At 43.3% G+C, this 25,065-nt stretch overlaps 1 protein-coding gene across 4 annotated transcripts in view; it reads right to left on the reverse strand.

Moving 5' to 3' along the window:
* LPP (LIM domain containing preferred translocation partner in lipoma) overlaps positions 1-25,065 on the reverse strand; it is a 208,259-nt gene that overhangs the window by 22,980 nt on the left and 160,214 nt on the right. For all 4 annotated transcript variants that reach the window (XM_086468075.1, XM_086468078.1, XM_086468076.1 and 1 more), the window contains one exon: positions 22,334-22,503. In XM_086468075.1, the coding sequence (XP_086324201.1) occupies positions 22,334-22,503 (170 nt within the window). The remainder of the gene's footprint in view (positions 1-22,333; positions 22,504-25,065) is intronic.

Below are 25,065 nucleotides of genomic sequence, written 5' to 3' on the forward strand. Positions count from 1 at the left end.
CTGCCATTTGGCACATACAGCTGAGTTATCAGCTACACGTGCATCTGAGCTTTGTAAATCCTGTGTAGGAACATGCTAGCTCAGACATGCAAGAAGAACTCAATGCATAATGGAAGAAGTGTGACAGAAGTAGACCCCCATTTTTCAAATCTTTGGCAAGGATTTCAGAGGATAGGGTAGTCTCTACCCTCTGTTTTCATATGTCAGGATATTTTCCAAAATGGCTTGTACTTTAGATCCCATTCACTTCTTAAAAACCAGTATTTTTCACCAAAACCTGCTGGAAAAGAAATCTAGCAACAGAAAGGGGCAGCTGCACCTTGCAGATACACACAGCTGAAGATCTTTTATGTAAGACTCCCCCCTGACCGTGCAGAGAGCTGTTAAGATGTCAGATCATGGTTTGTTGCTCTCAGGGAGGCTGCTGCAGCACTCAGTCAGAACGAGTTTACGTCTTGGAGGAATTAATTTGTCTGAATAATGTCATCCTGGTTAAACAAAATGTTAGGGAAAATATTGCAGCGTTCTGGTGCACCTCCCTGAACTGATGCCTATATATGGGGCTTAGCCAGCGTGAAAGAGATCCTGCTGAGTCAAACTGGATTAGAGCAGTGTTATTTTATAGATACAGAAGAAAAGGGGAGGGAGGGAGGAGCTAGGGAAACCTTGCAAAAACATCAGCTGTTTGACATGTTAGAGCGAACAGTATGGATGTGAAAATGCTGCCCACTTACATGAGTGTATCAGAGCCAGGTCAGCTGATAGCAACAACCAAAAATAAGTTTCCACCCCTTTTAGCCTTGCAGACAACCCAGCTCCCAGAAAGCAAGGTGGACTCCAATCCTTTCCCAGGATCAGGAGATGTGTTGGCTGTGTTCCCACTAGGCACCAGCACCGTGGTGGCACCCTGGTGGTGGTAATGCTCCTCACACGGGGAGGATGTCCCAGAGAGCCTCACTAGGCCTGCCCAATTGCCTAAACAACACCTAAGGGAGTAAATGAGCTTAGAGACTCAGTTCTCAGAGCCCTTGGGGAGCTGGTGCGGATGGCAGGAAGGGAAAACACGCAGGCTTTCAATAAAGTCCCTGACATGCCTCCATTTTTCATCACCAGACATTCACACAACCATTCACGCGCTGATTGTTCAAAGCTGGCTGGAGACTCGGGGCTGGTGGCAAGTCACAAACGGGACATGCCCTTGTACCTCTCGTTTGCAGAGCTGGATCTGCAGTGTGTTCTTGGAGCGTGCCTGGAGGGCTAGTGTCCTCTCCCTCCAGCAAACACCCTGACCTTATAGTGATAGCATCAATTCCTCTGCCTGTCTCTCTCTGGCCCAGCAAATATTTACCTGTGTAAAGCAGAAATGCTTACCCAGGAGAAAGCAAGAGATGCCTACACCAACCATCTGCATCCTGCAGTGCAGGGAGGGAAGACCAAGGGGCTGCCTTCCAACTCTCACTTCAAAGTCAGCCCTAAATATCCTACATCTCAGGTCAGTGCTCTGAACAGTGAGACTGTGCACAGGGCCTGAAGGTGGGTGAAGGTGACACCCACCCCAATTATGTCACTGAAGGTCAGACCCTGCTTAAGCACAGAAGAGCCGCAAAACTCAGGCAGGGGAGGAGGTGGTACTTTTCAGGCCAGAAAGATGCCACAGTAAGGAGCAAGGCTTGTGCCTCTCTTTGTAGTGTTTCTGTTCAGCAATGCTGGCTTTGGTGGATCAAAATCACCGTGCCTGCTCCTCCTGGGAAGTGTCAGAGCCTAACTGAGTGTGGTGGATTGTGCTAAAAGTAGTGCTTTGCAACACTGAGCTGAAGACCGCTGTGGTAGCAGTGGAAAAACACTCCTCCATCCTCCACTGCCCAACGCCAGAATATCAAATGCAATGCTACGCTAGCCAGAGCTTACAAACACATGGTTCAAAAGGAAAAATTCAAATGGATTTGAGTCATGGGAGCATGAAAAAAAAAAGATTCTCAAAAAACAAATAGAACATATCAGTCATGTTGTAACTTAGAAAGCCAAAATTTCCTCCCAAAGCCAGCAGTGAATCAGTTTCCAAGATTCCAGGGTGCATCTCTGTCTGGAGTTAATATAGACTTTTTTTTTAATTCAAGTTCCAAGCCCAGTAAAATCAATTTCTGACAATAAGAACCCCTCCTGGCCAGCCAGCCAGCCAAAGAAATCGTGCCATGCCTCCTCAACCCACCTTTTCCCCACAGGTAGCATTGTAGCCCATACAGCTGCACCCCTCCAGCATCGCCATGCCCATTGCAGTGGCCACCACACATCTCCTGTGAAGCAAGACCCTCTTCCACCCCCTTTTTACAGTCAGCAGTATTAGCCCTGTGCAAAACCACGTGGGAGGCTGGAGCAGGTCGGGAGCCCGTGACAGAAGGACAAGCACAGTCCTGACCCACATCTTCCCAATCAGCACTTCCAGCCATTCCCTGCCTCTCCCTGGCCCTGCGCATCCCAGGGTATTTTCTGCACGCTGGCCTCAGCCAGAGCTGCAGCAAGACCCCTCCCCAAGCAGCCTCTCTGCTCATGTCCCCTGCATCTCACAGGAAGGGCAGTTTTGGGGTGGTTTTGCCCTCCAGTTGAGGAGGTTTCAAAGCCTGTGTCACTCATCTCCAGGGCCTGTTCCTTAACCACATACATCTCATAAAACAGTCTGGGCATACCACACCTCCACTTTCTTTTCTTGACTGTGTCAAAGAAAATGGTCAGAACTGCCTTTTCTGGTGGAGCCAGCCCTGAACAAGAGTGAATTAGAGCATGACTAAACCCCCAGGCCTCGTGGGAGCTATAGGTGGAGGAAAACCTACTTTCTAGGTACTCAGATGCAGCTTGCCTTAAATACACCAAGCAAAGGTGACACCGACACTGGGGTGATTGCAAGAGAGTTGTAGGTAGGGCTGGCTAAAATATTCTTCCCTGAGAGGTACCCATGAGTCTCCACCATCACTCCCAAGAGACATGCATGTGAGACCAAGCATGCGACTTGTAGCTAGATGAAGTTATCTGGAATGAATTCCACCACAAGCATCAAACCCATTTAAGAGAAATCCAGCTGTCTCTAAATCAGACAAAAAATGTGCTCCCTTAAAGAAATAGCAGTAAAAACCAAAACAACCCCCCCACAACTCCCTGTGTGTAAACATCAACAAAAAAAAAAGTAGTTTAATACATTTTGCAAAAGTAAAACCAGAATAAATGCTTTGCCTCCAACACATAAGGAACATATTACTACCACATTGTCTTCAGTGATTATTTAAGTAATGTATTTAAACGTTCAGGGAGAAGAATGTTTGCTAAAATATTGTTATGTAACATGGGGAAAATGACTAATTCTGCCCTTGATCTTTTTGTATTTTGCTCCAAGTAAGAGTCACTAGATCTTATTCTCTGGTCAAAGCAGCAGCACGGCTGAATTCTGACCTGATTCTCCCAGTGGCTTTTACAGTGGGCCAATCCTATCCCCTGCAGCTGAGTTATTCCAGATTTATTGAGCATAACTGTCTTCTGAATCAGTCCTTCAGGGCTGCACATTTCCAAAGACAGGTGGAATAAACAGCGCACATTTCTCCACGCTCCCTGCTGACGGAGGTCAGAGATCATTTACTTCCAGTTCCTCATGACTTGCATGGAGGCTGCAGCCTTACGCATAAGCCAAGCGGGGCCAACTCTGTCCAGCAGTTGTAAGCATACTTTAGCAACTGCTGATTCACAGCGTGGGTTTGCTACATGAATTCCTCTCCTCTCCTGATAGGAGATGCAGAAGTTATTGAAGATCTGTCCTGTGGGTATCCTTACTTCCAGTTCATTTGCATCAAGAGTATACATAAGAAAAATAGACCTGTCCGTTCGTACAGACACCTACTAGAAGATGCCATCTTCCTATCCTAGTGGGGGGAAAAAAAATAAACTTCCAATAGCCTTTTTTAAGCTGTGACACAACCCAACTTGTATTGCAGTGAAACCTGTCCCGCACACACTGAATGAAGGTGACACTGGGGGGTATTCTCAGAAGAGCTGTAGTTAGGGCTGGTAAAAAAGTATTCTGTTTAAAGCTTCAGAAATGCCCCTGACTTACCCTCCTAAATGAAAACTTCATGGGAAATGTCTGATCCTGACACACTTTTGAGAAGCAGCTTTTCACTAGTGGGGAGAAAAATATCTGTTCTTAGGGTTTCCTTTCAAAGCTCATAGATTCCATCCTTCAAAACATGTGATTCAGATTTTTGTTTGGGGCGTAACTGGGGTGAAAAGAGAAATTCCCAACTATCTTCAGCTGAAATACATTTCTTCTTCAATTTTGCATGTCCCTAAGTCACTGGAGAGGCAGTGATGGGTTTTAGCTCTCTCAGGGCTGTGTTGCCCCATCAGGCGATGCATCACAGCTCCAGTATCTGCAGTTCTCATCAGGCTGGGATTGGGTTTTTATCCTTCCTATAACTTCCAAGTAGGAGCATAATGGTATGCATGATGAGATGGGCTGGACAAGTCTAGGCCTTGCTTAGCTTGGAGTTAAGAGGGAAGAGAGTTAGTGAAATCAAGTGTTTGGGATCTATCCAGATATTCCCACAGCCAGAATCCAGCTCCTTGGAGCTGACCCTATAACATTCTCCCTCTTTTCCTAAAGGATTCCTCAGATTAAGGTTCAAAGGCACTCATGAAGCTCTGTCATTGTATTAACCTGTACCAGTGAGATTTACCCAATCTGCCACAGATGCCCTAATAATCACCCACTGAACACCTGTTACAGCATTTCTGTTACTTTTAATTAACAGCCAAAGTAAAATTACCAGCTCAGTCCTCAATGGGTCTGACTTGAATCCATGTCCCCTCAGCAACAGCTAGGTCTGCTGTAAGTGGAGGAAAATGCATCAACCTACCAAGGGACAGTGAGGCAGAAAACCCCCAACCACACCAGAAAGTTTCAGAATGCAAACAAGGCTCTTTCTCCAGCTACAGCACCAGGGCTTATTTTGCAATTAGGAAAAAGAAGATAAAGGGACAAGTGAAATTTCCTGCTGTGATGGGGCATTTGCAATAGAGTCCTTCTAACTACATCTTGTTGCTAGCAGTGCCAGTCTACACAGTGCTGGGTTATTATGTAGTGTCTTGGACTGCTTGGAGGTAATAAGCATTCACCGAAAATGGACTGCTGTTAGCCACCGGCAAAAGCTGATTATAATAGTGCCAGCACTGGAATATGTTTTCCACCCATTTACAAGAGGAATAAAATAACAGGAGGAAAAAAAAAAAAATTAAAAAAAAAAATCACATTTGCCAGTGTTTGGAGCCTAGTGTGCTCTACATACAATTATCGAGAGAATGACAGGAAATTGACCCATTTACTCAGAAAAGTTCCTATCGTGTTCTGCACTATTTCATTTCATGCCCATTTGAGAACAAGTCATTTCTCTTCAGGGCAGAAGATAAATTGTCAGCTTGTACACACATCTCTTTTCATTGCCAGGCACAAAAATATCACAAAGAAACATTTCCCTGCCCTCTGCTTAATTTTCTTCTTCTTCTTCTTCATCTTCTCTAATAAATGGTGCTAACTATAAAAGTCAACGGACTGTAAATAAACTCAATTCTATTCCTCCCTTACCTTATGATTGATTTTTGGACATAATGTATTCCACCCACAAGGTCTCTTGTCTGATTCAACTGCTTTTCTCAGTACCAGAGAAAAATCAGATAACAACCTCGGTGGAATAGCTTTATGTAAAAACAGAAACATTTGGCAACTACAGTTTTCTTAATGGCACATTGTAATACATGCTACACTGCATTATGGCCCAGCAGACAGGCTTTGTGTCAGGACCGACAGCATGTCCCCCGCAGTGGAAGTCTTCTGTGCAGGACCTTCTCTGTGCATTTAGGTAGAGGTGCTGCCAGCATTGCCACTACAGAAAAAGCAGCATGAAGTGGTGCTTCGGGTTATGGTAGGTATGCGTGGTGCAGGGCGCTAGGAAGCCTAGCCATCTTCCCAGCTCTGCCCTGGGACTTAACGTCTCATTTGACTCAACCACTTCTCCTCTCACTCTGAACGTGCTTGACAGAGAGGGCAAAAGCAGCAATTGAATCACCATAACAGACAGGAAATTCACACAAAAAAGAAGCCAGAGACCTGAAGACAGCAAGGTCCAGGGGGAGAGGCAGCACATGAAGTAAGAAGGGGGGGGGGGGGGGGAAAAAAAAAAAAAAGATAAAAAAGATGTCATGGAAATATCTCTATCTACATTTACATCCTCAGCTCAGGCTTCTAGAGAACCAAGCTTGCTGTCCCTGCTGCTTTCAAGCAATGATGCTCAGTCCTGGCTAATATCAAGGACATCAATGAGCACAGAATTAAATGGCATCCCCAATGAATGTGCCAGCAGTACCGGTCCGTAAGCAGAATGCAGGTGTCTTGTGCTGTACGGCTGGAGAACTGCTAATGTAAGGATGAGCCTCAGGCACAGAAAAGCCAGCATGGCAGTAATTTTGTACTCCCCAGCTCCAGCTATCCTTCAAACACCCTTCCAGTCCTCAGCTGTTTTGTTCATTGTTTTTTCCCCCCCCCCCCTCCAGTTTCTTGGTTTAAAGTTAGAGCAACCCAACAAATCCTGAGTTCACACAACCTTTCCTGCAGCTAGTGTGCCAGCCAGCATACCTCAGCTTACCCTCCCAGCCCTTGCCCTGCAAGGTGTAACCTCCTCTTTTGTATGTCTACAGTGCATACAGTGCTGAACACACTGTTCATTTGCTCTAGGACTTCATATTCAATCTAATAACTCGCCACCGTTCTTCCACCTGGACATTAGCTTCCCTATGTGCTTCCATCCTGGAGCATCATTGCCAGGAGTGAAAATTATCAACTATTTGGAGTGGGAAATGAGATGGGGAAGGGAGCTCAGAGTCAGCACCAGCCTCAGTAGCTGCAGCACTTCAATCCTAGACAGAGCAGCAAAACTCATGTTTTGCAAAGAAACCAGTCATGCGAAGCGTTATTCTGACCATAGCTTTGACTATGATGGAGCTATGCAGAATATGAGCTTGGGAATTGTCTTGCAAAGGAAACAAGAGCCTTTCTCCACAAAGAAGAAAAATGTTCAAGGTTCTGCTAACTCACATCCAGACTACTTTTTTTTTTTTTTCTTCTCCTCAAAAAACCTGTTCCCTGGTTAGAAGAAGGGATTAGCAGGGTAACAAAAGGAGGCATTTCCAGGTCAAGAATCATTTGGAAATTATAGCCAAAACCAAATTGTTGGGGTCTGCTCTTTGTCCCAAGGAAAAGCTATTTACTGCTGCTTAGTACAGAGCACAGCTGACTCTGAAATGCAGAGTCTGCACATGCCTACAGGGAATGTGAAAAAGAGGGAGAAAAAGAACACAGCTCCCTGCCTCTCAGTGAGAGGGTTTTGTTCCTCTCTGGCTGACAGGATGGACCTTTGGACACATGCGAGAGAACAGCAGAAAGCATTACTGCTTGGGAATAGGACTGCTGTTCCCCCCTGTGAGGGCTGCCAGATTCACTCAACTCCCTAGAAAAACAGTGAAAGCATTAAGAGACACTTTTACCTTCCTGTATGCATCAGCTGAGGAAAGAATTTCCTGTGGCTAATTACACATTTTAGCACCAAGATAATGATTGTCCTCTAACTGCAAACATCTGCCTCCAGCCTGGGGTAAAGCCCAGATCTAACCACAGGACCTTGGGCACTGGCATCAGGCAGCTGCAGGACAGGATGGTGGTCCCTCACCTCCAGCCCACTGAGTGACGCAGACACAGTTACGGGAACGTGAACATTGCTGAAATGGGATCCAGCACGGGAGGTGCCAGCTGCCGTCTGTGCAGCCTCCTGCTATGTGCCAGCCCCATCCAGTCCTTCTCCCAGCTGCCCTCCCTGCCTACTCAAAGCCCACAGGGGAAGCCTTTGGGTCTGCTAGCTACCAGGAGCAGCCAAGCTCTTCCCTTAAGGTTGCACTCAAAGCCCACCAAGCCACAGATCTGTGGCATTTTTTCCACTGGTGGGATATGGCTCTAGCTTTGATCAGGTAATTGCTCGCTGCTTATTCACAAGCCAGACTCATTGGGCTCACTCTTGGTCCCTTAGAAGGCAACCAGTCTTCCTAACATTGAGAAAAAGAAGACAGGGCTCTTCAAATGCATGCTCTACTCCCTCTCCTTGCTTCCTAATCCTTTGCTTGTAAGTGTTGAAGTATGAGCTCAACCTTGACTGCTGCCACAACCGTGGAGTCACACTGATTCCCATACAAGGCTGAGAGCAGGGATGTGATCCATCCACCATCTGCACAGGAGCGAACTCCCTTGCACACAAGGAAATTTGCTTTCCAACTCCCTGCCTCACTTCATACATCAATGGTCATCTTCTCTCTACACAAAAAAAAAAAAGGGAATAAAGGAAACAAATATCTTCCTCTGCCAACACATACATGTATAGACATGCACAAATATTTTGGAAAAACTGAAGAATCTGTTGATGGAAGGATTAGTGCCAGATTTTAAAAATTATTAAACATTATGTACAAAGAAAACATAATGAGCTCCTACGGGATGTAGAAAAAATTACCCATGAATGAGGGGAAAATGGATAACCACTCCTGGGTTTGCCACTTGTGAATTATTTAATAATCACTCCCCAGCAGATGGAATATATTTATCCACCCCATTGGAGCACACGTTGCAATTTATTTACACTGCTTTAAAATATGATTATTTATTTAAAAAATAAACAAGGTATCCACAAGGGAAAAAGGAGGTAAACACAAGCTTAAAGGGGGGAAAACCCCATGTTTTTAGCTTTTCAGTTCATTTTATGGAATTTGCACTAAAATTCACCTGAATCCTCCCTACTTATCTTCTACTTTAAAAAAAACAACAAAAAAACAGAAATTGAAAACTGTTTTAATGAAGCTAATCTAGATTCCTCACACAATCAAGAGGATCACTCTATGAGATGGGATCTCTGCCTCTTACCTTTCATTAGCCACATTGTCTTGGTACTAGAAATCTGATTCAACTCCCATTCGTATCAAAGAAAACATTCAAATCAGGATCAGCAGGAGCAGGCCCATACCTTAGACTAATTTGATTTACAGGTTCAGGTCCCTTGCCTAATCTAGAGTGACTCTATACGCATGGCCCGCCAAACAGCACTTAGCCTTGCCATTTAATTAGCTACTTATTCTAAAACGCAAAGGATGCCATTTAGTAAAAACTGAAAATGCAAAAGGTACCATTTAGTACCGTATAAGTGCATGAGTATACTGACTGCTCCCAAAATTAAAGTAGCAATTGTGAGCAAAGGGCTTTGCCCACTCAACAGCAAAGTGCACTACTGATGACTGCAGAGCAATTTGGACAAACCTGAGGGCAAGTCCACAAGATGACGAAATACCTTTCCCAGGCAAATGCCAAATCATTTCAGACTGAAGCCAGGCTTCCAGATTCTTCCTGTGCAAGTCTGTCTGTACATTGGCTGTGGAAGGGTGCACAGAAACTATTACCCACTTGGGCACAGATGCTTTTAGGAGCCAAAAGTCATCCGGGAGAGGAGAGGTCAAGAGACAGACCCCACAGGGTAACACAAGTTTTCATACTTTGTCCATACAAAATAAAAGACAACTCCCAGCTCCAAAACACTGTCCCCTCACCAAAGAAAAGACTAGTTCTATTGGTGAAACCTCTTCACAGCTAGTGTTTCAACAATCCATTTTGATTTTCTTTAAGACCAGTGAAGTTGATTTATAGATCTCAAATGTGGGAGGGTCCCGTGGCGAAACCAGCATCAACACTATTGGAAAGGCAACACTTTGGATGTAACACTTTCAAAAATTACTTAGTAGTAAGTGTTTAAGTCTCATTGTCAAGAGTGGGTTAGCAAACCAAGAAGCAGCAAGTTCCTCAGTCATCTCTGTACTTTTGAAAATCTTTCTCCAGGTCCCAAAGATAATTGCTCCCTCATACCTTGTTTCCCCTCCCCAGACCAAGAAAATCTGCAACTAACACAGATAAAAAAAATACATGTTTTTGTAAGAGATATCACCTTATTAAAAATAAATTATCTGATGGACTAAAATCCAGCTGCAGGCATGGATGTCAATGCTTTACCAGCTAGCTAGTTAAGTAAAAGGGCTACTCTATAAATAAACTAGAATAGTGAATGCTATACACCTTTAAAGTTAAAAATAACTACTAGAATAGTATTACTTAAAAAGTTCAGACTGAGGAGAGCAAATCAATGTGTCCTCCTTGCTAGGAAAGGTCTCAAACATAAGTCCGCTCTTGAATTGGGAGTGCTGCACTTTTCAATGAGAAAGCCAAACTGACCTCTAAAATCTCAACATCCTGGAAGAGTAAAAGTAAGTTCACTGCATATTATTTCTGGAAAGAGAGATATCAGATTTCAAAAATTGCTTCGACCACAACAATCTAATACATGATTATAGACACAAGTACAGATGTGCACTACTCTGCTGGGATGTGTACATTACAGGCAAAGGAGCTGAATGGTCCCCTACTCACTCCTGAGAATGCAAAATGGAAATGTCAAACACCTTGCGTGGAGTTATGCACTCATTTATTTTAAAGACAGAAAGGATTAAATACATCTACATAAAGGAAAGAAAAAGTGTTTAAACAACAATAAAAAAAGATTTAGTGGTATTAATAAAGAACTTCCTTAAACCAGCATGTCACCATTAAAGTAATTAATAGGGCATGCAAGACACTTCAGCAGAAAGTGAGCAGTGCTCACATTAGAGCCTTTTAAGTTTTCACATGACCTCAAGACAGACTATGGCATTTCTGTGCAAAAGTACCCTCTAAAACCAAGATGGGGGCATTCAAGTCTATAAAAAAGTGATTTTAAAATTTAACTGATACGGTCTAAGTCTAAAATGCAAAGGTTAAGGGAATATTAGAAGGGCAATAATTCTATCTGATTAAACTTTTATCCAAATTGACAATAAAATGTTCAAAATGAATTAAGGATTTTATTAACAGATGCAGAAGCTCTATAAAAGAGTTTGAAATCTAAGTAGCAGAGAGGAAAGGTTTTATGGGTTTTTTGTCTGGATGGAGGTGATATTGCTATAAAACTTTAATCTTATTGCCATGCCACAGTGAAAGTAAACCTGTCAGAGGTAATAGAACAAATCAGGACTGCTTTCTCTTCCTTCTCTATGATGCAAGGGCCTCCTTCCAGCATATAAATAAGAATATGTACATTCTACATATGGCATTGGTAATATAGGTGACAGACACATGTTGACAGGTTACGTGCTGGTGATTCACCTGGACTTCTGCTGGTTGCAATTGTCCCAAGGTGGTAAGTACAGGCAAGTTATATGGATCATTCCAAATGAGTACTGAGCAAAAATTGGTGCTACGCCACCAGGGACTCTTCAGAGCATTTCAGCTTTTCCAAAACAGAACTAACTATTTCAGGACTGTTTCAGGTATTTTAGCTGTTTATTAGTACCTTTATGTAATAAGATCACACTAATTTCTGAGCCCTTGAACAAATGCATTTCACTACCTCAGAGTGATTAAGTTTAAGCCTGTGGAACAGGATGAAATACCAAGACTTTTGTGAAAATTGCTACTAAAAGCAGGGCATATATCACTTGGAGCAAAGCTCAGCTCCATCAGGGCAGTTCAGGCTCAGTAACATTTGCCAGCCATGATTTAGGACATCACTGTTTTTCCCTTCTGCCTTGCTGCCGCTAAATTCTGGCAACTTGGTTGCCTTGGTGATGGCTGCAGTGCCTGTGGCAGATGCACTGGAAGACATCTTGCAAAATGGTTTGGTTTTTCTGGGAACGCTTGGCCCTTTTGCATGTTGGCAGGAGTGCTGCGGTGGCCACCTGTGCCACAGTGGCTATTCCACCACCCTCTGACCCACCAAGGCCAGTGGCAGGCACAACCTGGCCCCCAACCTGCCCCTGTCGCATGCCACATCCTCCATGCAAGGACCCAGGGCTCAACCTCTCTTGCTCCCTGCAAAGCCCCATCATGTGCTACCGCTACCCCTACTCACTGCTAAGAAGCAAGCCCAAAAGGCAGCTTCAGGGATGCTCATACCCTTCTTTTGCCCTACACTACCTGCGAGAAAAGCACAGCTCCTAAGAGGAGCAACCAACTGTGAATTGCCAGGGAGACTAGGATGTCAAACAAATATTTTTCTTCTCACAACAGAACATAAATATTTGGCAGCACATTTAATTTAAAACATCTAAAAGTTACTCAAATAGAGTGGAGAACATTGCTATGATGTTCACTTGCTTCCTAAAATATGACCAGTCACAGATGGCTTGCTGTACGAAATATTAAATAAATTTTTTAAGAGTGTTGTCTGGCTTTAACACATATTGCATTTACACAGATACCTCTGTTGGTGGAACGCCAAGATGGTGTATTGGTTCAAACACATCCTTAAACAAAAAACTACATTGTCAGGAGCTGATGGAATATTCATACTTATAATCTCAATCCCTGATAACATCTGAAACTTAATTTACATTTCAACACTTTTCAACACTTCCCCCCCCCCCCCCCCCCCCCGCCACATTTCACTTCACAAGCAAAGGAAAGTATCCAGGTTTGGTCAGTAGTAACTTATAGGTTTGATGCATCATAACCATTATTTGTTTAGATTCTCAGAGTCATTTGAAAAAAATACCTACATAAAGAACATTAGGTAACAGGAGAATCTGAAAATAACAGAAGGCCACTTAGTGTTAAAAAGTCAAACAGCAAGGATGTAAATACAATGAGCTGCAGCATTAAACTATCACACATTAGCAGATTGACTTCAGCAAGACAATAAAAATCAAAACAATACAAAGATCTTTCCCAGTCCCCAACATCCGCAGGAGCACATTCTTACGGTGCCTGAAGAAGCCTACTAAATCCCTGCTTTACACCTGAAACCAAAGATGTTACAAAGGTTCTTGGGTTGGTTTTTTTTTGTTTGTTTTTTGTTTGTTTGTTTTCACTTCATGAAGCTCCATTTTTGACCACAATAAAAGCCTTTGGAAACACAGCCATGAGCCATAAAGATTGCCACCAGTTTCCGATTCCCTGCACTTACTGGACTGCCTCAGAGAGCTGTGTGGTAAGTCTGCTTTGAGAGTTACAGCATCAGGTTGCTGTGAAAACCCCATGCGGTGCTTCTGTGTCAAATGTTTGTCAGGAAACACCAGCCAGGGAAAAGCAGGGGGAACACTGTGTGGATCTCATCAATCATTTTAAACCGTCCAGACACCCCACCAGTTCCACGCTCGCCAATGTGCATGGTGCGATCACTGCCTCAACTCATACAGATGGTCCTCACAGGGATGGGCGCAGACACAGGGACCGCAAGACTTGCTGGCCCCATTAACCAACATGCTCTCTGCTCCTGTGAAAGCTACTACCTACCACTGCACAATAATCTCTTGTCCCCAGCAAATGCTACAGCTCAGAGTTGAGCTATAATCTGGTCTTCCTTCTGCCCAAAATACCCCAGTGGATGATTTACCTCTTCTGTCAATATTGTACTTGGCCCACAGCTTTATAACCCATGCAGCTGAGAAAAACCAACATACTTGCAATTTGCTTTGACCCTCCATGAGCACCAAACACTCACCATACTCTTAGAATCAATAAACTTTTTCTCCTGTCATCATTCACGCTTGTTGCGCTTTCCCTAAACTTGCATGATTTTGTTTTTTCTAACCAGAAATCTACCAAGCCCACTGGGGTTGGCGTGTGTGCGATGGCAAGTTAAACAGTTTCCTCTACTGCAAACAAACATTGCACGCAGGCAAACTGATGTCCTGGAGTGAAGAAACAGAGGCAGGACGCTAGAGGGAGGATCGACTCACAGACTGAGCTTTTGCCAGAGCAAATTCCTTGGAGTGTGGCTTCACCACCGAGACGGCTGGAGTGGCATGCTGCAAAAGCCCGCTCACCTCCCTGGCACTCAGGCTTGCAAATCACTGTCTGGATCGAAGTTAAGAGGGCATCTGGAACCAGCGAGCAAGACAAGACTTTCTGTTCTCTGCGAGCCCGCTAAGGGGAAATCATACCTGTTAAATCCAAACACACCCCTCCCAGGACAGATTCAGCTCTGTTACTGGCAGGTATCACAGCCTGGCTGCAAGGCCTGTGCTTTACCAGCAGCTCTGCTAGCATAGCATCAGCAGTGCAAAATAATCAAGAGTTTGCTAAAAATATTAGCCCTGTATTTACTTCAGTGAGTTCTGGCCACCGTGCAGCATTTTGACATCACCACATTAGGAAGGACAGAGCAAACTCAGTAATGCATGGATCTGATGGAAACGCACACCTAAATTACAGACCCTATTTCAAATAAATCACAGCCTTTCCAAAATAATTGTCTTCAGCAGTTTGAATTGACAAATAACTATGTGGGGTTACAAGCAAGCAGTAAGACTTGATAGAAGGGAACACTGTCATGGTACCTCCCAGCCTCCTGGGTTTTCCAAGAGTCCTCACTCAGCTTTTAGCTGCTTGTTCATAGTCATGCCCGGTCCCTAAACAGCAGTGGTTTGAGGAGGGGAAGAAAAATAAGGCAGCTCCTCCACTTGAAGAGCTTTGCAGACTGCAACTCGTCAGAACACTGGGACACAGAAGGCCTGAGCTGCACGCTGCAGGCTGTGTTTGTGGTTCTGGACAGGTCACTAACTCAGAAATGGATGAAGCAGGGCTAGAAAAGACCCTCAGGTCTGCTCTTGCCCAGAGAAGGCTCAACTAGATCTTAACTTTTTTTTTTTTTCCACAGATTATTTGCCCCACCTGTCCTTGAAGGCTTCCAGCAATGGAAGTCCATGTTGTAAACAAACTGCACTTAATCCTCTTGGGGTCAGTTCTCTATCTGCAATACAAAAGCAATGCCACTGCTCTCCCACCACTTGCTGCTGTTTACCAGGAGAGTTTTTAGAGACAGAGGCTGTCGCCTGTCAGTCACTGACACACCACAATAAGAGTTTATTACAGTGGGATCTCTAGATGCTACTCAGGTAGCAAAGGGTGAAAGCAGCTAATAGTTTACTGAGAAGGCAGCGAAGTACAATTGAAAGAAAAGCAGAGATGAATGCGATGAACGCTAGATGTGGCATGCCACTCATTACCCATCCACACTCGACAGCAAATGAGGAAGATTTTCCCACTACTACAAAGATGGTGAATAAGACTTTGTTCTTTCCTTATAAGGAAAGTTTCTGCTAGCTTCAAAGGCAGACAAGAGCTGGGCTACCTTCTAAAGGGAATTCTCAAACCATAGCTTGAAGTCATGCTAAATGACTTCATCATCCCCTCTACCATAGTATGATCCATAAGCAGATGTATAGCCAGGAGCCATAAAATCCCAGTGGTCCTGCAGAAAAGGAGACTAGTTTCTTCCTAAGACTATACAGTTGGTCAGTGGAATTCACCCTGAGCAGCAGCAGCTGGTCCTTCACAATATTATCTTATTTCAGTTACACTAAGAACTCCCTCCACAAACTTTCCCATGGTGTAGTTTTTCTAGATTATACATGTCAAATCAATGTTTAGTTCATACAATCAAATATGAAAAATGCCTCAGAGACAAGAAGATAATCCAAGTTGTTATGGCTGCCAACATATGCAGGAGGAAAGGTCTAGATTCCACCAAGCCATCACAAAAGTCTCAAGCAAGCCCAGGTGTGGAGGAGTCTTCACCTAACAAGGACACATACTTAAAGATGGACCACAGAGAGAAGTGGGAAATGATCCATCCATCCCTAGCAGAACTTTGAGCTACCAAGACATCACTGAACTAGTTAATCAGCACTTTATGCCAAATCTTCCAACACAGATGTATCTATTAAGATGCTGTCCAGGACTATGGAGACTTTTCAAAAAATATCCCCCTTACAACACTGTTATCATTGGTAGTATCAAGTATCATTGGTAGTATCAAGTTGCTTTACCTCGACAATCTATAGCTGCTCTTCCTCTAAAGCCACACTCTGCTCAGCTTTCTGGAAAGTCAATTATACCAAGGGTGGCCTGATCCTCTCACTATCTACTTCAACATCAAACAGCTGCATTCACAACAGTCTGAACACCACGAAGGCAAACAGCAACTGTAGGCTGAAAATAGGGTGCACTACATCTTTAATCCCATCAAGCAATTTGGACCGGTTAGCCAACCACAATCCTGCTGCACTGAGAAAAGGATAATTTCATCCTCTAAGCCACTCTCAGCAGACAAGCATGTGGTCTCACTCAGAGAATCCTCCGCCAAGGTGAGCCCTGTGCAATTCTTGGCAGGACTCACGCTCTCGTATCTTCTAAGAGCACTAGGAATATTTCCTCTTACAGCCATGGATTGCAGACTTCTTGTCCTGTTCTTATAGGACAGTGAGATGAATTGGCCCTGTCCCCTTTGATATGAACCTCTGAGTCTCCACAGAGGAGCTCCTATATAGCATACCTCATCATCTCACAGCATTCTTTCTCCCCTTTCTTTATAATTCCAGTTTAGAACAGAGGTTATTGACCCCTCCCCCCCTGCAGAGGAACCTTTTCCTCCTGTCTAGTGACAAACTAAGAGGTATGACCCATCCCCTGTAGCAGCTGGTAGGCCATTGAAAAAACAGATGCAGGCTTCAAGAGGGTCAGCTAAGTTCAGCTTCTGTCCCAGTTTTGATAGAAGCTCCTTCATTGACATCTTCTCTCAAACGCACACGCTTTTGTACCTCTTAGACTTGGACTCCTGGAAGCTCCAGGTGCAGCTTATGCAATAGCACCCCATCCTCCTCTATTTTATGCCCTGATTGCACAAGACCATTTACCACTCAAAGCAGTAGCGCTGAGCTTATGGCCACCTCTCCTCACTCAGCCTCCTTCTGTATTTTTTTATATCAACTGTTGCTGGGTGGTATTAACAGAGAGGCTGTTACACTCTGAAGGGATTTATTTGTTTTTCAGTTTTACAAGTGATGATCGCTTTACCAGGAATGACAGTCTCCCTTTGCCACGATTTCTTTTCCAAAGAAGTTACCAAATGGGCCTAGACTAGCAAAGTTATCAAAGCTAATAATCAACAGGATTAAAACATGCCTGTAAGCAAACCAAAGCTCTGGACCTATTTTGTGTCTGCTGTGCCCACGGACCTCTTCTGTTGTAGGTAAGAAATATCCAGGGCAGGAGACCGCTGCCGCCTGGTGCAGCCAAGCTGCATCTCTCCGCTACGGCACCTGAGACTTAATGCTTTTAGATCCTCGGGTCACAGGTTCAGCTCCCTGCTGCTGATGACTCACACAGGAGCACCGAACTAAAACTAGCAACACCAGCTTTTTTCTAGGAGAGGATTGAAGAAGAGCATTGATCTCAATGAAATATTTTGAGGGCAGAAAAATTCCACCACGTAAAGAGTGCGTGACTTCTCTTTAGTTTATTTTATATTTTTGTTCCAGTTGTCATTTTGAATTCAAACTCTTTGGAAAGCAGGCATAATAGTCTTAATGATCCCATTGAGCAGTTTAAATTCAAATTGTGGAGCACTCGCAATACCACGCTGGCAGCACTTTCCATAAATTACTCTCAAATTCAATACGTTGCTTGACAAAAACAAGAATAAAGGGCTTTTTACTTTAAAAAGAAGAAAACTTGTATCATAAAAAAAATCTTTAAATTATAGTTTCTCTTTTCTGGTCCAATTTAAATTGTTACATGGTTGCTAAATTAGTGCTGTAATCTCTGCTTACAAATTGCAAAATTATTTTTAAAAAAAGATGCAATTTTACTGCAGGGATCAACCTTACACTTTAAACCGTATGTGCTGGAGGTAGCTCCTCTTGCACAGCTTTCAACCAGCCACACTCACGTGCACACACAGGGTGAGGTTTACAATACCAGTTCCACTGAAGCCCAGAGCAGTTTTACCAGAGAATCCAATGAGCACAAATTGAGTTAACACCAATGTTGCAGAATGATTAGCAAATTTAAGCTTTCCCAGGATGCTCCCTGGTATCAGTGGCTCTAGTCATACATCTAAAAACATCAGCATTTCTCTTGTGTTGTGTTCTGGTCTGAACTATCTTCTACTGAACTATAGCCTCTGATAGGCCAGTAAGTTAGAAGCTAGTATGAGAGAGAAAACTTGAAGATATCGTTTTTTGCTCACAAAACAAATAATTGGGGGAAAAAAGTGGAGCACTATGATCCTGAGTTTAAAACTGGGGAATGGCAGTGATCAGGGTATGACTTCCATGCACAATTCTTCCCCCTTCAAGCACTTCCACAGCTTAGTACTACAGAAAGATGAGCCCCACCCTGCAAAATCCTTGTAAGTGACCTTTGGGGTAGAATTTAGGGTCATGTCCTCAGTATCTTGCAGCACACAGCAGAAACAGGAAACCTCAGTCCCTGGGTCTCCATAGGGCACTGCGGAGCATACCCACCATCTTCCCCAGCTCTAGCTAAACAGACTTGAGATGCTTTCTTTCCTCTCCTTCCACTTCTCATCATTTCTAGCTCACCACTTCTCTGAACTCTTTCATCTGACCCTGGCTATTTCTGCTTTGCTTGGTTAGTTATTTGTTTTCTCATCCCCTTCCCCATTGCACCACAGTCCTTCCCTCAGGGCCCAGTGGTGGGTCACTGACTTAGACATGAGAGAAGCAACCCTCAGAGGCCAGGAGCATCTGAAGATATTTCTGCTTTCTGTGCTACCTGCAGGTGCTCAGCACCTCTCAGCCCTTAGCCTCAGAGAGTTTATCTTCAACTGCTAACCACCAGACTGCCAGGAAAGGGGATAAAGAATGGAAGAAAATTTCCACGTCCTGGAGAAAGTCATCAGGACATCAAAGAACATCCCATTCACAAAACAGCAGCATCACTCTTGCCAGACCGGTGTGTCTGGTTAACCTTGTGTTCAGTCCTTATGATAATACAGTATTTGGACAGCAGACAGCTGGCACTGCTCTAACATCTTGATCTTCAATCTTTTATAACAACAGTTCCACTGATATTACTCTTAACCTTTTCTCTGCACTGAGTCCAGCACTAAAATCTCTTCAACTACTTAGAGGAAGCAAACCAAATGTTTTTTGTTAGTAATTTGCCATGTAAGGGAGGGGAAAAGTATATCGATAACATACTGCAGACACAGCATTCATCACATGTACAGCAGTATGCTGGTTATACTGGAAACCCTATAATGATATTTCAGATGTTACTTGACTGTCGTAATGACTAGGAGACATCTGTCTCCTATTAACACTTTATTTTTTGCAGTTGCTTTTAGTTCAGCAGAGGTGTCTTAATGGAGAAGACTGGTACTCTTTTAGAAATAACATCAATAATGAAAGAATCCTTGGATGCAGAGCAAAACCAGCAAACACATTGGCAACAGAAGTCACTGCATTCATAAGATGTAACAGGAAATGATAGTGACTGGCTTTTGGGTGGGGGGATTTTTGTGTGAAAGAAATTAACCCTGGCACTCAAATTCCCATTAGGAAAAATACCTTTTTTAAACAGGTGATTGATCTCCTTAGATGTTAATTCACACTTTTGGGGAATTTAATCTTAACTGGGTCACTGATAAATAAAACTAGAAACAAAAACAAAAAAACCAACCCTTCTGCAGGCTATTTAGGCTTGGTATTGACTAACCAGTAATTAAATACAGCTCTTCACAGTAATCTTAATTATGGCTTCACTCCACCACAACTAAGAAGAGTCACATAATAAACCGAGAAGATTAGCCAATTTTAACTGTTGAAAAACAAGTATTTTTATTTTTGCACATAGTTTTCATATGCATAAGGCCACAAGTAACACAAGGGAATTATTAAAAAAAAACCCCATAAATCAAAGAATGAACGAATTTATATATCATGACCAGGCAAATACTATAGTTAATTTTCTTTATATAAATGAAGCAGCTTGGCCTAATGGCTTGCATAATAGGTCAAGAGTTTTGGACTTGGGGAAATGGGGATATGTGCTAGAAACCAGTGAGAATTAGGTAGACCAGTAAACAAGCTTCATTGAATTACTCAGAATTATACCAGCTGAGAACCCTGTTTTCTCAGCTGGCCACAGCCATGGATTAGCAGTGCAATCTTGGGCTAGTTACACAGGCTCTACCTTTCAGGGGAATTCAGATCCACAGGAATCTGAGTCTGGGTTCTTCAGTTCCATGGATTTGCTACAGAACTAGGGCTACAAATATCCAAGTTATTTTCTGATAATGGGTCTTGGGGAAGCTCCAAAAAAAAAAAATCAAGAGGCCACAATTCAGCAAAATCCTTAAGCACAGGCTAGCTTTTAAGCAGGTCATTAACTCTCATTGACTTCAGTATGACCGCATCACACGTTTAAAGGCAAAAGCACTCAGATTGTACCTCAGCAATTTAAGGGTCCCCAATCCATTTGCAAGAACAACTCCCAAGCCTAGCTCAGGCCCTCAGTGTACTTAGGCACTCATCATCCTACTGAAGCCAATGCAGACCTCATTTCATTGAAAAATCAATGAGACGTATGCTCTGTGACAAAAATTCCGCAGGCCTAAAGCCAACAGCATGGCAGGTGCCTAGATCCCTTGTGAACATGGCTTTTGGCACAGCAGTCCTTTCTGAAGGGTATTAAGACTTAGGCTCCCAACACTTGTTTCTTCCACATTTAACAGTTTAATGTGTGCTTGGGTGGGTTTATTTTTTTTCCTTTGCTGGATCAGATTGAGTGGGAAATGGAAAGCAGGAATCTGGCACAGTACCAGCTGTACAGCTACACGTACGTAGCCCCATCAGCATTGCCATCCTTTCCCCTGCACGTGCAGCAGCAGATTGAACCAGACATGTTTTGGGTTAAGTCCATAACCAGGTTTTTGCGGACTGCATGGATAAACATTTAAAGGCCGCTTTTTGGTTATATAAAAGAAAGCTATTAGTTTACTCGTCCCGCCGTACTCAGAGCTGCAAAGCCGTATCACAGAAGGTTCAAATGCAGATGCAACCAAGCAATTATTGTTCCTTTATCACTTAAACAGATAGAAGATAAATTTGAAAGAAAATGAGGAACAGAATCCTTCTCCCTTTCCTTTTTTATCCTTTTATCTCCCAATGTATGAAGTTTACTGAACCCTTGCCAACAATTCACTCAGGCTACTGAAGTGTATAAGTAATGGGATTAAATAATCTTCAACCATTACTACAGTGGCTAATGCAGATGTTTTCCCAAACTACAGCAGATGAGAGGTGAAGAATGCATGCTTGCTTTTAAAAAAAGAGGAAAAGAAAGTATCAATCTGCAAGCAGATCAACTTCAGCCTGAAGTCAATGAAATGTTTAATTCCAGGTACATCAAGTTGCTCCAGTCATATTATGAATGCACTTTCCTAAAGTCTGCAGAGCTTTGCACATGGTCAAACTTGCCACAAAATCAACCTTAAATTTTTTATGGTGCAATCATTTTAGTGCAAACAAAAGTGGAAATGGTTTAAAAGGTACATACTCCATCAAAAGATCACTTAGTTTTTAAAAGCCAATTAACAAGGTCTATATATCACTGCCATTGTAAATAAGACAGAATCCTCCCATTTTATATTCAGTAAATTATGAGGATTATCTCTATATACTGTACGCTAAGGTCACACCACCAAGGTAAGGCCTCAGGCATGTTACGTGATGTTTCTTTAATTTGAAACTCTGCAGTGGGTTCCAACTAGCTTTTATGGAAGCCTCTTAAAAGGTGCAGCTCCTCAGAGCAACTGTTTGCTTTAAGAACTTGTTGGAGGCATGAAATTAAATTCTAGGGTACGGTAAGCTTCAAAAGATATCCAATCTAATGACCCTTAGTTCAGTAGAAGGACTTCCATCAAGCAATGTAAAGGTCTTGGTTTCAGAAGTTTTTGTGCCATCTTGCATCCCACCTCCTTGATCTTAGTGTACACATTTTGGTATCAGTTTCTCAACACAGAAAGCTTCCGAGAGCAACTACTGCTTAAAAAAAAAAAAAAAAAAAAAAAAAAATAAAAAAATCACTGCACAGTCTGCTCCTTACAGGGCTGAAATAATCACAAAAAGCACCTCTTTCCTCTGCTTTGGCTGCTTTTGACCAGAACACAAGAGATAGGTTAGACCAGGAAGCAAAATTCACCCAGGAAGCTGGAAAGATCAGAGTCTGAAGGCCACGGAAAAAATGGTGCCCTTAGTACTGCCATGGGATTATCAGGTTTTAACTGTAAGGCAACAGAATAGCAATGAAAGAAATCAATATTTCCAATGTCTGTGCATTAAAATCAGGGTGCAAACAAGAATGGGTACTTACAATATAGCAGGGTTCACAGTAGGCTTTCTTCTCCACAGCATAGAAAGGCTGTCCTCTCAGCTTGTTGTTGCACATCATGCAGGTGAAGCACTCCACATGGAAGACCTGGTCCATGGCCGTGCAGCCAGTCCCTTCCCCAACAACATTCTCCCCACAGCGGGCACAGCGGCCTGTCACCAAATGGAAAGGACATCAGTCAAAGCAAGCTCCTGGTCTCAGCTGCAGAGAAGGTCCTCCCACATGCTTGTGCTGCATAGTGGGTGAGGGGGACACAGCAGCTTAGTCAACAGAAGAGCAATTTGTGCCACTGCTGGCAAAGATCCAGCACCACTGGAAGGCACTCCAGTGCTGGCCTTTATGAAAAGATCTACAGAGGCTTGAAACTGGCCCCCAAGACTGCACTGACACCACACCACACCACACCACACCACACCACACCACACCACACCACTCCACCACCACCACCACCACCACCACCACTACTACTACTACTACTACTACTACTACTACTGCTGCTGCTAGCCAGTGATCACTGTAAGGAGCCTGAGCCCCAGATGCAAACCATTCAGTCATCATCTAACCCAGCTATACAGTCATTCTCAGCTCCTCAGTTAGAGAGTATAAACCTGTGCCTAAAGCCTTGCCTCCACATGAAAGGACTTTGTGGTAGGATGCCTCGTAAAGCTGCCTGGTGGCAGCGCAATTGTTACCATTTAAAGAGTAGTTTTTGCTTGTACAGCTTAAAACCAATTCCCTCAATGGAGCCAATTACTTTTTTCTGTTTGAAGATTAATACGGATTAAGATATTGTATCTATTTAAAGCACAGAAACTATTTATTCCTCAAGAAACTGATGGGTGGATACTTTATTCTTACGGTCCTTCAAGAAAGGTGCATCAGAAGCTGCTAGGACTTTAAGTAAGGACTTTAAGTAAAGACAAGCCCTAAGAGCTCTGCCTCTTTCTGAACAAGGTCCCTAATGTCACATACAAATACACAATGCACAAAAATAAACCAGCACACACACACGTACATACAAAAGGCTTGCTGCCTTGTTCAGATTATTGTTGAAAATATTATGTAGCAGATAGATTTAAAGTGAAGACAGGATTTCAGAGAAAAAGGGTTTCTTAGATCACGGAAAAGATATTTTCCTAGAGAAGACTGTGGTGCAGAGATGATGGAAGAGGGTGGGTGGAAGGCACATCCTTACAATTTTCCTCTGCCATCCATTAGAGTTCTAGAAAATGGAGATAGTCCACACAGATCCGATGTCCTTACCCAGCAATCAGTGTTGAAAATAATTCATGCACAGTCATGGAAGGTATTTAGGACAACCTCAGCCACCCTGCCAAAGGCAACAACGCAACTATGGTCTGGGGCTTTGTCCCACTCAAAACAGTATTCTCCAGTTTGAGAATAATGGTGGTGTCCCCAGTCTTGGGACCATGCACTTCTCCTTCAAGGGTCTGTGGGTGGAGTAGTATGGTCACTGGGGGTGGGAAGGAGGGGAAGGGAAGTGAGAGCTGATATGCAGGTAGGAAGGCAGACGTAGTTCAAAACAGAACAACTAATAAATGTGTCCCTAATAAGAATTATATAATCCAGCAATGATACAGAGTTCTCTCATACCACGGTCTGTGTTTATGGGCCTTTTCAAACAAATACTGCAAAGCTTCCTGAAAGGACTTGGGCATGTCTTGTCATCCCAACAGCAGAACTGCTGTCCTTGCACAGTGCACCATCAGTGTCCCCACACTCATGACTCCTTCCCTGCCTGTCCCAGACTCCAATAGGCTACATCCAGGGAACAAAGCACGTAAGCTACTTTTGGATCCCTCAGGATGCAGCAGGATGATATATATACACATTCGAGATATATTAGGAAAGCTTGGAAAAGAACCCAGATCATTCTGATTTGCTGCAACGCCATAACCATAGTTGGCATTATACAGGACAGACGGTTCCTGATTCAAATAGCTCCCAGTTGGAGCAATGTGGAGAGAGAAGTCACCAGATAAATCCAGACAAGCCTGGAAACCCCCCGAAAAGGAATTAGTAACATTGGTTTTAAACTTAACTTTCTTTAGTATTTGTTATTAGCAGTTTGACTGACAGTGTTGTGCTTTAATCACTCCACTGTAACGTTTCTTGTGAGGACTCCTTTTTTATGAGCAGAGAAGGAATGCAGGGTTCCCAGCATGGTGATGAAGCTACAGAGCATGGGGGAAGAATGGAAAAAAACCATGAGGAATAGGAAAAAAAAAAATCCCACTGGAGAGAACCACAGAAGCAGTACTGCTCTGGGAAGGAGGCAGAAGAAACCTAGTGTATACACCACAGGAGTTGCACGTACAACAGAAGAGCACTGCTTGGGCCTGTGTGCGGACAAGACCGAGCGTGCTCCAGGGCCTTCTCCAAACTGCTCGTGTAGCTGGGCTGTAATGTGAAGAGACGTCTGGGGAGCAGTTAATATCTCTATATATAAAACATGAAATTGAAAGCCATTAGTGTATTACCTTACACAGTGTTTTTCCAGAGGGAATATTCCGCTGAAGAATTTATTTTCCCTGGTGTGCCATTCTGTGATCATCCGGTATTATTTTTATGAGGCATTTGGACACGGAATAATGTAGTGTCTATGCAAACACTTCTCAGCTTTCTTTGTTAACATCTGAGTAGAACATGTGGGAATCTTTTCTTCCCCTTCTCTTCTCACACTCATAATTTAG

Source organism: Leptosomus discolor, chromosome 7 (assembly GCF_034619465.1).
Source record: "Leptosomus discolor isolate bLepDis1 chromosome 7, bLepDis1.hap2, whole genome shotgun sequence".
Lineage (NCBI taxonomy): Eukaryota > Metazoa > Chordata > Aves > Leptosomiformes > Leptosomidae > Leptosomus > Leptosomus discolor.